This window comes from Balearica regulorum, chromosome Z, assembly GCF_011004875.1.
Source record: "Balearica regulorum gibbericeps isolate bBalReg1 chromosome Z, bBalReg1.pri, whole genome shotgun sequence".
Classification (NCBI taxonomy): domain Eukaryota; kingdom Metazoa; phylum Chordata; class Aves; order Gruiformes; family Gruidae; genus Balearica; species Balearica regulorum.
Genome location: NC_046220.1, coordinates 16,687,498 through 16,702,297, shown reverse-complemented (window position 1 = coordinate 16,702,297; position 14,800 = coordinate 16,687,498). Strand labels below are relative to the sequence as shown.

The 14,800-nt window shown below is 48.8% G+C and overlaps 1 protein-coding gene across 5 annotated transcripts in view; it reads left to right on the top strand.

Moving 5' to 3' along the window:
• TMOD1 (tropomodulin 1) overlaps nt 1-14,800 on the top strand; it is a 30,225-nt gene that overhangs the window by 7,787 nt on the left and 7,638 nt on the right. For all 5 annotated transcript variants that reach the window (XM_075740082.1, XM_075740081.1, XM_075740084.1 and 2 more), the window contains exons 2-6: nt 4,363-4,526; nt 6,505-6,661; nt 10,084-10,203; nt 13,533-13,622; nt 14,127-14,257. In XM_075740082.1, coding sequence (XP_075596197.1) covers nt 4,407-4,526; nt 6,505-6,661; nt 10,084-10,203; nt 13,533-13,622; nt 14,127-14,257 — 618 coding nt within the window. In that variant the 5' untranslated portion in view covers nt 4,363-4,406. The remainder of the gene's footprint in view (nt 1-4,362; nt 4,527-6,504; nt 6,662-10,083; nt 10,204-13,532; nt 13,623-14,126; nt 14,258-14,800) is intronic.

Here is a 14,800-nt window from a genome sequence, read left to right as displayed (position 1 = left end):
TGTATCTTTGCTGAGGTTAGTTGCGCTTCCTCGCCGTGTACATATGAAGAGAAAAGGGTGTTTGTAATTTCCTGCTGTTAGCATGCTAGTGCACATGGGAGTCTGTGCAGCTAAAGGCTGGGCTTCCCAGCACGAGCATGCGCAAGACTGCCGTCACGCCGCGTTACGCAGCACCCGGGGGAAATCAGTCTCTGTTTTCTCTATGACATTTTTGTGTTTTCTTGGAATTTGGCTTGCTCGTTGCTGTTTCTGTTGCTTTACCTAGTTCTGCTTTCTCCTTTGTTCTTTTTTCCTGGGGTTGTCAGAGCATTGAGATCCTGCAGATCCTCCGACTTGGCAGTACCTGTGCTGCTCTGCAGCCTTCCCCAAGCAGCCTGTTGCAGCCTGAGCCCATTGCTGCCCTGCTCCCGCCCTCCCTGCTCGCCCACCTGAGGAGCACAACCACGTCCCCGTGCCTGCTCTCCGCCACGGACGGGACACAGTGGTCCCACATGGGCCACCTTCCCCGAGTCTCGGCTGGTTCCCTGTGTGGGGGTCAGCGCTGTTCTTGGATTTCAGTGCCCCAGAAGGGGCACAGTGCTGCAGTGGGGCCGTGCTGGTGCAGAGCAGTGAGGGGAGTATTTCCAGTGTCATACAGGATGCTTTTCACTTTCGCTTGTTCTTCAGCATCCATTTGCTTGTTCAGTGGTTTTCAGAAAGAAACTATTCTCTCCCCCTCATAATCACAAATGTTGCCTTTTTTGTTGTTGTTTTGTTTTCCTGTGTTAGTGATAGGAACAGTCTTCCCTGTAGATGACCTATGGTGTACATGCATCCCCCATCTGATTTCATTTTTCTCCTTGAACCTTTTTATTGGTCTTCATCCATATCAACTAGTATCCTCTTCGGACTTACCAAGCGCAAGTGTTTGGGCTGTCTTCTAATGTGTCTGATGAATATTTGGACAATGAGACCTAATATCTTGCTATCTTGGTAGTCAATATGAATTTCGATTTTTTGAGGACTTAAAGTTGTCAGACCTGTGCAGCTTCTGTATATTACGTACGTATTTTGTTGTGATGCTTCCTTTGTTGATTGAATGAAAAGTGTCTTGGTAGATTAATGACAAATAGGAAGAAATCAAAGCTGTCATCTTAGGAAGGCATTGAAAATAGATTTGATGGAGCAGATTTGTGGTGAATTAGAGTTAACTCTTTCCTGAATGTCCAGAAGTATGTGGTTTAAAATTTTACTATAATAATTGCAGTTGTGTTGGAGGATCTTGTAATTTTTTTGGAGTGCAGGTGTGTGTGTGTGGACCTGTGTTAAACCATGCTTGAACCCTAGCATGGGTCAGGGAGAGCTGTTTGTGGAGGTGGGTGTTTCTGCACGTTGTATAGATGAAAACAACAATGCTTGGGCAGAATTTACTTGCTTTCTTTTTTTTGGCAACCCTCTTGCCATTTACAGCAGACCAGCTATCGGCTTTTTCTCCCAGCATTCATTAGCAAGATAGGGTAGAAGAGGCCTGGGATGTGGAGATAAGGGAGAGCCAGTGAACGTGTACTGGTCCTGGAGGCTGTGCTGGAGGATGCGATGCTAAACCTGCACAGCTTGTTTGGCGGGCCAGAGAGCGGTACCACACATCCTGCTGCCACGGGCACGGTTTGCCCTCCCAATGCACTCTCTGTGGGAGCTGCGCAAGTCATTGGCACCATCCGGCTGCACCGCGAGGCTGTGAAGGCACTGTCCCCTCCCGGCAGCTCTGCTTGGGATACGCAGCAAACAGAATTCTCCCCACGGGGATTTCAGCTGTGTTTCAGCAGGCTCTGCACCTGTCCTCAACCCTCAAGGCCTTTGCTATATGCAGCCGTGGCTTCATATCACTGCAAGATGCTTTGAAACCTGGAGTGCTTTCCAGAAGCATTGCCTGTGTGCGCTGACACCCGACGTCTGTCCTGTCTTTCGCCTCTCAGTGCTGACAGTCTCCGTCCTTCTGGTGGGAGGCGACAAGGTCAGCCCTGCGGAGCCTGCGCTCTGGTCCCAGCCAAGCCGCTACCCCTGATTGCTAGGAAGGGGCTGTGGCTGCCTCTGGGAGTAGTCATCCCAAGATGGAGATTGCCATGTGCGTGGCAGGTGTGGGTATTTTAAGCTGTTACAGTGAATTTAGCACCATGGGGTGGGTTATTCTCTGCCTTCCTGCCTGGTCTTAGCTCCAGCTCCTTTCACAGCAGAATAGTCAAAACTAAAAATTGAATCTGAAATAAAGACTAGTCATGGTTCATGCACTTCAAACTAAGGTTGCGGTGGCACAGTGTATCTCCAGGTCCAGGTTCAGGCTGCTTTTCTAGGATCTTCTGCATCAGAGTAATAATAATTGCTCTAACAAGTGTGTGTTCATTCTTTAGTGTTAGAGTGGTGAGGCACTGGCACGGGTTGCCCAGAGAGGTTGTGGATGGCCCCTCCCTGGCAGTGTTAAAGGCCAGGTTGGATTAGGCTTTGGGCAGCGTGGTCTGGTGGAGGGTGTCCCTGCCCGAGGCAGGGGGGTTGGAACTAGATGATCTTTAAGGTCCCTTCCAACCCAAACCATTCTATGATTCTATGAGTAATTGTAACAAAGGCTCTGCTTTTTTCTACACTGACCAGAATGGCAGCCTTGCTGGGGCTGAGCAGGCTCATAGCCTGACCGGTGCACGGTTGTGTGGCTGCAGCCCATCGATCTCACAGCTCAAGGTGCCTTGCACTGCCTGCTGCAGGGGATTGGTAAAGCACAGGAGTGCTGGGGTCCCCACCGCCTCACTTAGCCAAACCCACCGGCCCCCATAGCCACTGCTACCTCCTTCATCCTCCTGGTGCCCGCAGGTTGACTGTTGCTGCGCAGAACAAACCATCATGGTGAAAAGCTGGTTTTCATCCACTCAGCTCCCTGCTGTGGGAGCCTGGGGGGGCTGTTCCTCCCATCGAGGAGGTACTGTCTCCCGGCACTCCACCTCCGAAGTGGCGAGTGGCAGGAATGCGAGTGATGAAGGAATTGCCATCACACCAGTGGGAAACTGAACGTCTGACCAGATGACGGCTCTAAATTTAAGGGCTTGCTATCGAGCCATGTGTGTGTTAATGTGCCCTTTTGTGGCCAAGCTAAAGATAATTTTCCTATCTGGAACAGCAGCTGTGTCGTAAGTTGTATGAAGAGACTTCTCCAGTAATGAAGAGCGATTGTAAGAGCATGATCTGCCCTGTGAGGATGAGCAAAGCTGCAGAGATGTGACTCGGAGTAGGGCTCTGATGCTCCACAGAAGCTGAAAAGAGACAGAGTAGCAAAACTTATTTTAAACTGTAGGAAAAGTCACTTTAAATTATCTAGAGTTCAATATTCTCCACAAAAATCAAGCCAAAAAAAATGTAAACATACAGACAGTGTGTGGAACAGAAGGAAACTTTCAGCAAAAAAGCAGAGTTGGATTACACTCTTGTGTGTTGTAGTGAGCATATTTTTAACCCACCTGCATATTTTAAACAAGCTGACCTTCGTAGAAGGTCTACTACAGTCTTTTAGAGCTGGCAGAGGTCCAGTTATGTGCATGTGGTTGTGTATGGCATTTTATATCAGGAGATGTGGGACAAACCCTGGGTCAGTAGGGATTATCCAGATAGGTCATTTAGTACGTTACTCCCACTTCTCTTCTTGAAGGGTTGGTTTAGGCGTGCAGTAACGCTCAGATCAGCTGCTTAGCTTGCAGCAGTGCAAACACGTGTTGTCTCAGGGAAGGTGGGTCACCAAACAGCACGTTTAACTGGCAGCCTCCTGAACATGAGTGGATAATACTTCCTGATCTCCTTGTAGCTTTAAAACACAGGAAGGAGTGCCGTGCCCTGTAGCCTCGTGGAGGTTTGCTGGGCATCGAAGTGCTTGGTGATGCTACAAATCTGTTTCCTCACCTGGTGAAAACATTATCTGGAGTGCCATGTGCAGGGAGATGTTCCTGGGGGCTCATAAGGGCATGAGAGCTGCAGACTTTATCATTTGTGGTTTATTGTCCTTCATGGAAATAAGTGCCTAGGACACTTGGTTAACATCTAGCGTTGCTTGGAGAGAGGCATCTCTAGCCAGAGTCCTGTAGAAAGTACTTCCTCAGTACTGCCCTGTAAGTCCATGATGGAACAATGTGCTTCTGAAGTTGTGCCGCTCTCATGGCCATGGGCTGTTACTTGCATGTAGGATATGGATGGAGGGGCCCTGAGCAATCTGGCCTGGCTTTGAAGCCAGCAGTGCTTTAAGCATAAATCTTCTGCAACTCCATGGTATTCAGCATTCCTCAACCAGCCGGGCTGCAGCGTCATGTTCCATGTATTCAGTTTTAACACTTCTTGTTTTCATTTCAGGACCTGTTTCAGCATAAAAGTGAGATTCACGAGAGTGCTGTAAGATGTCTTACAGAAAGGAGCTGGAAAAATACCGAGACCTGGATGAAGACAAGATCCTTGGAGCTCTGACAGAGGAGGAGCTCAGGAAGTTAGAGAATGAACTGGAAGAGCTGGATCCAGATGTAAGTCACTTTTACGTGAGATTTGCTAGGTGGTAGGTCTCAGTAGTTGTGGGGGAATGGGCTGCATTAGTAACCTGTATTTAAAAGTGGGATCCTTTGCAGAGCCTGTACTCAGTGCAAGGATGGAAGAGACTGTCCACACATGAGCAGAAGCAGTTTTGCAATCAAAAGCACGGCCTACACGTGGCACTTTGTTTCTATGATATTCCCTTGCCCTGGTGTGCACGCTCCGGTGTGATGAACGCTGTGGTTTGCAGCACAAATGTAAGACAGTGCTATTGCAGGGCAGTAAACCTGTGGAAGCTGGATCTCTGCTTCTGCTCAGGCCACCCTGGAGGGAATGTTTTGGGTTTTGTGGGTTGTTTGGGTTCTTTTTTTCATAAAAAACTTCAAATGGTCTCTATTTTCCTCCATTTGGGCAGAAATCCAAATCCTGGAGTTCTGCAAAATGGGACAATTGCATTTTAGCAACCTCCCAACATCAGCAGGAGCTGTGCATGTGCAAACACTGGGCCTGCTGGTGCCAAGCAGTGAAAGCTTTTTGGAGGCAACATTGTCCTGTGGCCCTAGCAGGGGATGTGCAGAGCCAGCTGGCAGGTCTCTGCATTATGGCAACGTTAGATGATGAGGCTGGGCACTGCCAAGTGAGAAATTGTTCCTGCAATGTGCAGTTAGTGTTTCTGGGGGAAATGATGGGCAGTGTAGATTGCATCATCAGTATTTTTAATTGCAACACAGGAAAGTAATTAAGGGGTGGCAGGCTAGCTCCCAGGATTAAGTGTATGGGCTGATGGGCTGGTTACAGCTGCTTTGGAAGATACAGAGTCAGGCAGCATTCTGTGAAAGATGCAGAAAGGTAAAATAATCACAAACATCTGTCAGTACAGGTGTAGCCTGAGTGCAGGAGTTGAAGCATGAAGATTGCATGGTCACCTCTCACAGCATGAACCCTGAGGAAGCAAGCTGTTTCCTATGCCTCCCTGCTTGTGCATTAGCACAGTTCTCCTCTGTTGCCCTCCAAGGTTGCTGAAGTCTAATTGTTTCCTATTAGTCATTTTCCTTCCCAGGCTTTTCACTGATACAGATTTAAATTATAATGAACTATTTTTATTAGGCAGGCATGGAAAAATCAGTGTGTTGTTCAAAATCACCTTGGATGTCTTAAAAAGTAAATGTTGACTTGTATCCAGCAAAGCTTTAAAGAACATGCTTAGTGTCAAATCTGGGAATAGTCTTACTTACTGCATTAAGGCTGTTCTATATTTAAATATAAGCAGGTGCTTACGTGCCGTATGTGTCAGGCACAAACTAACTTCCCATGGTAGCTAATGTGACTGAATAACAAGGAGGCAGTTTGGAAAAGGGCTGAGGTTCGCAGGGGTTTTGTTCTGCAATGGAGTGACCTTCTCTGCGAGACTCTGTCTGTAGTTTTGTGAGGGATCATGCAAGGCAGAAGAGACCACCGCCACTCTTTGGTCTGATCAGTGAAAGACCATGGGATTTCCCTGAACTGATTCTTGTTGGGACACGTGGGGCACATGGGCACTCGGAAAGACACATACAGCGTGGAGAAGATGGGTTGAGCTGAGCAGCTGGGTTCTGGCACTGCAACTGTTGCGAGGAGGCAGCAGAAGTGGTGAGGGTGTGGGAAGAGGCTAGGAGGAGCAGGAGGTGATGGATGAGAGCCCCCAGAGAAAGAGCTGGAGCTGCTGTTATAGAGAAACATCCACCTCACAGCGTGGAGATCTTGTAGTGGAGCCAGCATTTGAAATTGGAGGGGGGAAGGAGCATCATGTGTCCTAGGTGATGTGGAAATCAGTGGGGTTGGATGGGTGTCTCCTTTGACACAAGGAGAAGCAAATTGTCCAGCAATGTGGAAGAAAGACAGTGCAATGAGGAAAGTGGAGAGGGGAGAGCGTTTGATGGATGGGGATTGTGGCCTGCAGAGATAACCCATGTTTCTCACCTCTGTGCCTAGAACGCACTGCTGCCAGCGGGGCTCAGGCAGCGGGATCAGACACAAAAGCCACCGACTGGCCCGTTCAAAAGGGAGGAACTCATGGCCCACCTAGAAAAGCAGGCAAAGGACGTTAAAGACAGAGAAGACTTGGTTCCTTTCACGGGTGAAAAGAGAGGTATGGTCATCCTTCGTGCCACGCTGAGTGTGTTACAATGAAGGCACAGTGGGTGCACAGCAGAAGAGCTGTATCTGACCTGTGTTGCTTAAGCATGACTTCATTTTGACGCTATCTCTGCTGTTTAGCCCCAGCCCAAGCTGGCTACTAAACTGGGATGTGCCCAAGAGGTCCATGCGCTTGCTGATTTGGGTACCACCTGATATGTTGTTAAGTGATGGGTAGAAGCTGTACCACTGTGCAGCCTCTTTCTGTGCCCATCCCACCGCAGCTGTACCAAACTCTGCGGAAGACATCATTATCTGTCCTCTCTTGTTTGTCCTTTGCCCTGTCCTCCTGGGAGCTCTGCAGGCTGTGCTCTGTCTTCCACCATTGCCTTTCATGCTCTATCCCTACATGCTGAACTTCATCTTGGTATGGAGAAACTCCACAGCTGCCTTCAGCTGTGATGATCCCAACAGTTTCCATCAAGTCTTTGTCACCTCTTGGCAACCCCAGGCTTGTTTACCCCTCTCCTGCAACTTGTGTATTTCTGTCTTCCTGCACCATACCCTGCTGTGGCTGCTGCACCCCCGCTCTGCGTGGCCCTGGTGCCTGTGAGCAAGGCGTTTGCTCTGCCTCTTCTCTTTCCTCTTCTTCCAGCATCTTTTCCTGTTCTCCTGGGACATGTCTCATTATCTGATGGACTTTCCTGCTCCCATTAGCACTCTGAATATGACCTGACATGGGACAAGGTCCAGTTGGTCCTTGCCTCTGGGTTCCAGGAGCTTCTCAGCAGCTTTCTTCTGCTGTTTTGTCTCCCTCTGTACCATGGTTCCCCTGCAAGAGACGATCTGGTTGTATGCTGTTCACACTACTGGTTGCCCCACGTCAGAAAAGAAGTGCAGGAAAATGTGGGCATGTGAGCATGTTTCCCAATTGAGGTCTTTCTCAAAGCTGCCTTCTTACTGATCCACGTGCCTCTCTGACAAGAGCTTGTGTTAAATCTGTCTATTTAATAAAACTTGAGGTGCTATTTTTAGCAAAAAAAAAAAAAAAGAAAGAGTTCTCCTTGAAAGGAGTAAATGAAAAAAAGTAAATTGAGTGCTATCAGGAAGTGCGATTTAGCAACTTCAAACACACCCCAGCCCAGTGTTGGCTACCTGCCTGGCTAGCCCAGCAGGTAATAGCAGTGCTCCGCAGGAGACGGTGGTATTTCAGTCATTCTGAGTCTTCAGCTTCTGGTCTGAGATAATCATATTTCAATCTGATGTGTTCTCAAACACATTAAACATATTTTCACTTGTAACACACTGTTGAGTGAAGACACTACTTAAATTGACTGCGAGCCAGAGATGTTAGATTACATATTCACAGTTGTGGCAGAGCTGGAAATAAATCACCACGTTCGCAGTTCAGAGGGTAATTTACTAGTTTGCCATGGGAGGTGCGCTCCTGGCTGTGCTGCTCGACGGGGTAGGAGTTGGTGTGTGCATACATGCTGTATTATGATATATAATGCTGTGTTGCATGCACCATTTAATTTAAAGTTCAAACTTGTAATAAAGCATGACTGAGATATGAAACTTTCTAAAAATAAAACCCAGGAGTTTCAATGACACTGAGATGTCAAAAGGAGTTACACTGTGTGACAGCAGAATTAAGTTTGCCCTGTTTTTTCGTATTCCCTGCTGAACTGACCAGATGGTGTGTACAGTTTGCCGAGCCATGTGTCCGGTGGGACAACGGTTCTGGGTCTCTGCACCAAGCCAGAGCTGAGGGGACCAGACACTTGCTGCAGACTGCCCAGAAGATGCTCAGCCATGCAGGCACACGTGACGCTCTGCCTATTTTTGCGAGAGCAGCTGTGTCCCAGGAGGCAGATTCCTACCTTTTTTGTCAGGGAGGTGGCGTGCAGGCAGGAGATGGGCTGTTTTGCAAAAGGCTGTTTATAGCAGCCTCCATTTCGTACCGGGGGAGCCCGAAGCGCAGTTGCTTCTTCCTTGGGGCTAAATTTAGCTGCTTCTGTTTCTGCACATCCCTAAGCAGCAGGATCTTTGTTTCTGCCCTTCGGTGCCACTGACTCTGGTTTCAGAGGGGGACAAAAATAGTCCTGGCTGGCATGCCAGGCCGAGAGTTTTGCACTCGCTGTCTCTCTGTGGTGATCCTGGACTATTTCAGGGGAGGGGACTGCTCTGAAATGCTCTGGGATCTCTCCTCCTTCTCCTCCCATCCCGCAGCAGCCCTGGGTTTACCCGAGAGACTGTTCCCTGCTGTGGTGTGTTAAAACACCACAAGCCTCTCTCTTTCCTTTGGTGGTGGGGGTGGTCACAGGTAGGTGCCCTGTTGTGACATCTCAGACCTGACCCGTTCAGCCTCCACAAAGAGATCTGCCCACCTGTGGGTGCCGCGAGCCGTCAGGAGCTGGGAGCAGCCCTGCAGTGCCACGAACCCTGTCTGCTGCCCCACACCTCCCTGGGACACAGCTGGCTCCAGCAAAGGGCCTTGGCTTGCCTGACCATCCTGGGCAATGGGATGGGGGAGTGCTGTGGAGCCCATGGCATTCAGAGCTGGACTGGAGCTGCATGACCCACTGCACAGCCCCTTGTTCATGTGGGCAGCCCCCATTAGGAGAAGGCCACAAGCGAGCAGCTGAGATGGCAGCTTTGCATTACCAGCTGTACCTGTTGCTTTGCACCTCTGACTTGCAGGGAGAAGGTCTGTTCCTTGGCTTGTTGCTGTCCCAGGAGATAGAGCACGGAGGTGTCTGCATGCCCTCTGTGTCTTTCCCCCCTGTCCTACTGTCCTCTGCAGCAATGTTGAGCCATACCAGCTGCCTTAAGCCCTCTCCTCCTTGCATCCCATGTGCTCGCTGGATGACCAACTGCTATCCCTGCCTGCTGCCAGGCTCCCTCCACCACCTCCTTTCCATCCTCTTTTGACTAACATGCCATCTGCCCTGCCACCATGCATTTGGACTTAGCAGCAGGAGCTGTCTCAGTGGCAGGACAGATCCTGCACAGTGCTGGATCTGGGCCACTGGCCTCTCTTGGTCCATGTGAGTGCTGGCAAATCTCCATCCCTTTTATGCAGCCTTCAAAGAAGGGTCAGGCTGCGTGTGGCTTTCTGAATGCTGCGCATCGAACAGTCATCGCCCTGTTTGAATGCACTATTGGGCTTTTGTAGATGGAGCCCTCTGCGCTGGTGAAAGAGTCCAGCTCCGTGGTTGGAGGTCTCTGGAAGATGCCTCCTGGCTCACATCACAGCAGGACTCAGACCGAGCTGGGAAGGGATTCAGTGTCTCCTCTGATTTTTCTGTAGGTCCTTCTGCCCCCTCTGTCCTTTCCACTGTGCAAATCTCACCCCACGGAAATGCATCTGCACGGCTAGTTGTGAAACAGGTGCTATAGCTATCTGAGAGTGACCTCACTGTTCATTTATAGGAAAAGCTTGGATCCCCAAGCAGAAGCCGATGGATCCTGTTTTGGAAAGTGTGACTCTGGAGCCGGAACTGGAGGAAGCCCTTGCTAATGCCTCTGATGCAGAGCTCTGTGACATTGCTGGTAAAATAGTTTCACATGAATTGGGGGTTCAGGTTGTTCAACTACAGGTTTCTTTTTGTTTGTTCTTTTGTTGAGAAATGAGCTATTGAGCTTTTCGCTGTTTATCTGAATGCTGTCAGTTTTGACAGGATTTCTTTCTTTGTTAAAAAAGAAGTGTATATTTAAAGTTACTCTCAGCCCATCTGATTTCATCAGGAGCATGGACCAAAGCGGAGAAGGAGGATTTATCAAGGGAACAGAGTGTGCTGTTTGATCTCTTCTGTCTCTGCCTCTGAATCTTGCAAATTGCAGCCTGTCACCTTCAGGAACACAGATCTCTTCAAGGCAAACCTCTAGGAAACAGTCAAGCAGGCCCAGTGAGAATGTGGATTTCTTGTGCAACCTATTAAAGGAGCTGTCAGGGTAGAGCAGTCTTTCAATGGATGCTCAGGGCTGCTGTTTGCTAAAGAGCTTTTCCAACACATTTTAAAGCTACAGATTTCTTGTGTTTTGTGTGGTTGGTTGGTTTTGTCGCTGTTAGCTCAGGGGTGGGGGAATCATGCAGTAAAAGGTTGGTGTACTTCACAACGACTGAGAAGCAGGTTGGAATGCATAGCAAGCTGGAGAGGGGGACAGAGCGATTGCAGGTGCTGTTCAAGCTCCAACAGCGTGCTCTTCACCAGGCTAAACGAGCCCCCTGCAAACCAAGGACAGGCACGGTCCCCGTCTGAGGGGTTTACACCTCCATGCGAGGTAAGTTCAAGCAGTGTCCCATTGCTGCTTTTCAGGCAGCGTTGTCTGAATGGAGGCAACCCCCTGCAAGCCTCATCGCTCTGCCACTTAAGAGATGACGACATTGGTACCTTGCTGAAGCCAGTAGCATGGACTTAGCTTTGTGACTGGGATAGGATATGCCTTGGCCAACGGAGCATATGAACACCCCCTTGGTGTTTTACCAAGCTCATATGTCCCTGCTGGTCTAGCAGTCAATGAATTTCAGTGCTACTGGCTGCTGCTTTCAGTTCTTTCTCCTTCAGACTTCCATACTCCCTAGCAGTATCCTCCTTGCCAAAAGTCTGTACAATAGCCTTCAGAAAAAACACAGCAGCTAGACATCTTATACATAATAATGTCATATGCTGGCTTACAAATGTGTTTCTGCATTAAGGCTTCCAAAATACGTACCCTGGCCAAGCATTGTATCTTTGGGTTTTGCTTTTTTACTGCACACCTAGAGTCCTATAAAGCTCTATCCTGTAAAATCTGCCTTTCTAAGCTCCAGATCTGTGCAGCAATAATTTGCACAGAGAAATGCTGTTCAGGGCAGCTTGTTCTGCAATTGTTGGGAGAATACACTTGAAGTGGCAGCAGGAGAACTGATGTGATACAAGCTGTGCTGAAATCTCAATATTGACAGTGACAGCGTTGCTTTTCCAAGTTTGCTAAGGCTGTGAAACAGCTCCTGCCTGTTTAGCAGGGCTGGTTGTCAGCCATGGTGTACTGGGTCCACCTTGGGAAGGCCAGCAGGATGGCTCTTGTGGGTGGCTCCCAGTAAGTCCTGGAAGGACTCCCGTGCCTTTGGTCAGCTGAGGGAGGCAGAAACGGGATGCCTTTGTGCTGCTTAAGTTCCTTTGGATAATACACATTAAGCACCAGACAAACAGCGGGTCCCTCTTGTCTACCTGCACAAACTCCAGCACCAAAAAACCCTGCATGGTCATAACAGCAGGTCCTTCCCTTTGTCTGCAGTCTAGATATTCACAGTCCTAGCTGGTGGAGAGATTTTGTTGTCAAAGCTGAGTTTGGGGTGTGCCTGGGTCCTCAAAATGCTGAGCCTGTAAATTACCTTTCCGAGCTGTGTTGCACTCCTGAAAATTCCAGCTGTGAGTATGTGGCAGAGAGAAGGGCCGGTTAAAATATGAACGAGCAAACTCAAAGTGCCCAACCTCACTCAGACTTTGAGAGAGAGACTGCTCGGCTGTGTGCAATCCAACCTGGGGATGTGCACACGCGGGAGGTGGGGAAGTGGACGGTGGTTTTCATTGACACCGTTTGCTGCAGGGTGTCCTGCCCATGCAACCCAGACCTGGAGTCATGGTGAGCTGTGACCATAACAGATGCCATTCATGTGATGGGCCTCAGGGACAGCCTTCTTCTGCAACTTCCAGCCCTTCTTGGCCAAAGCACCAAGCAAATGGTGAGGGACTGGTGCCAACCAAGCCTAAGAGGAGTAGCTCATGGGAAAGCAAAGTGCCCTTGTGGTGGCGTGCTTGAATTTTAGGGAGGGATTTGTGCTTTATTTATTTTAACCACTGTGCCCATCCAGAAGTCAAGATTTATTCAAATGTGTCTGTTTCTAACAAGTATTCACGTGTCTGCATTTTTCTTTAGAAAGTCATATAGTTCCTTAAAAAAAAAAGTTGATTTAAAGACCAGTTTATTTTCAAACATGAACTTTCTGCGAGTAGTAGCAGGGTTATTTTTATAAACAGAATCTTTGCCCAAATGTTTCTAATCCATTGACTTCCCACTGCTCATTTGCAGCTGGCAAGAATGTCAGCAGATTCCCCTGGGCATGTTTCAATGTGCATTTGCATATTGGTTTTGCAGTCGTGAGCCTGAGATGATACACAAATTGGCAGAAGTTTGGCTTTTGGGCTCTTACAGTCTTTGAATTTTCATCGCTTTCTGCATTACGACCAAGCCAGCAGAGCTTGAGCTTCTCACAGTGTTAACTTCCAAACGTACAAAGATCAATTCAAAGCACACCACCACCACCACCTACCCCGCTTCTTGTTGAATAAGAACATGATGTTGCCATTCTTCGGATGACAGTCACCTCGTGTGTTGCTGCCTGAGGGGTCAGTTTGATTTTGCATGGGGCACAGCTCATCTCAAAAACTGGACTGTCGCAGTGTGTAGCACATGCCCAGGTGAGCAAGGGTGATGAGGATGTGCACGCTCCTGCTGGACTGGACCCCTTAAATTAAATCCTACCAAGGGCATTTTTTTTGTGTGTTTTATTGTCTTCCCCTCGCTATTTTTGCGTGATGCTGAATAAAGTTGGCTACTGGGAAGCCTTGGCTTTTTCTCTGTTGTCTGCAAGATGATGTTCCTCTTCTCCTATGAATCATGCTACAGTGTAATAAACAAGGGAGTCAGCTCAGCGCTGTTGTGTATTTATGACAGCTGTAGTGCTTGGTCCCACCTTTGTATGTTGGTTTGTGCTTGCACAGGGAAAAGTAACATGCTACAGACCCCCGTCCTGGGCAGCACGGCACGTACACGTCTTTTCCTGGCTTTGAAGCCTGCAATAATTCAAGCTGTGTTCTCCTTTTCTTTTTCTGTAGCCATCCTTGGCATGCACACCTTGATGAGTAACCAGCAGTACTATGAAGCGCTGGGGAGCAGCACCATCGTGAACAAAGAGGGGCTCAACAGTAAGTGATTTGGAGTGTTAGCAGGCTGCGGTGTTTGGCTTTGAAGCTGCTAGCAGAGTCAAAGTGGAAATTATTTTTAGGCTGAAGGTTGGAGCTGTGAATGTCAGAGCGTCCTGTGATTGCTGGGGCTGTCTCTGGTGCATCCTTGCCCTGTGTGAGCCAGTGCAGTCGCAGCCGCTGTCCTGGCACTGTCTGGGAGCTAGCAGAGCCCAGGGAACAGCCCCACACGGGCAGTGTGCCCTCCATCATCCAGTTTTGGACACTGAGAGCACGCAGCAGCAGGCACCGGCTGTCCTGTGCTGGTTGGCCCCAGTGCCGGGCCAACACGTGGACGCACGTGAGCCCAGGTGGAGCTGACGAGTGCTTGTTCAGTCTCTCATCTTGCATCTGTTTGTCAGGTCGTGCTTCCCACTCCCAGTGCTGCTTCTGGAAGAGGAGTAACGCACCTGAAGAGATAATGCTGCTGCTCAGGGTGCTTTTGGTTTCACATGTCTTGCTTTGCAGGTGTGATTAAGCCCACACAGTACAAACCAGTTCCTGATGAGGAACCAAACTCAACGGATGTGGAGGAAACTCTGAAACGAATACAAAGCAATGATCCTGACCTTGAGGAAGTCAACCTTAACAATATTATGGTATTTGCTCCTTTCTACTCTCCTCTCTTAATAACAGGCCCGAACATTTGATACGCAGAAGGCAGAGATGAAGTTCTGTTTTGCTGCAGAGAGTAATACCATAACACTGTGTGTAGCCAGACAAGAAACACCAATCTTCCCATCTCTGTTTTTGGGGTTGTTACCTGCTGTGGGACAACAGTGTGGGAGTGGTAGGAGCAGGACTCCTATAGATGCCTGGAAAAGCAGAGCTGTATTGAGGGTAGTGTTGGAGACCCATCTCCAGCCTGTCTGATTAAAGGTGATTTAGGTTGCTGTAATGGTTTAGTCAGGCATATTTGGTGGAAGGGTTGTTTATGTAAGATAAAATGGTGGGGGGAAAAAGACTTCAGTTGCCATGACAAGAGGAGGAAACCTCCCTTCTTGCAAGTAGCCCTGTCCATGTCCTAGCCACCCCTTCTGTGGGACTCCTTTACATCTTGTATAAAGCAAATCAGGACACAGGACCGCTTCTTATATTGCGTCTGGAACACATACTAAAAAATACAGTTTCCATCTGTCCTC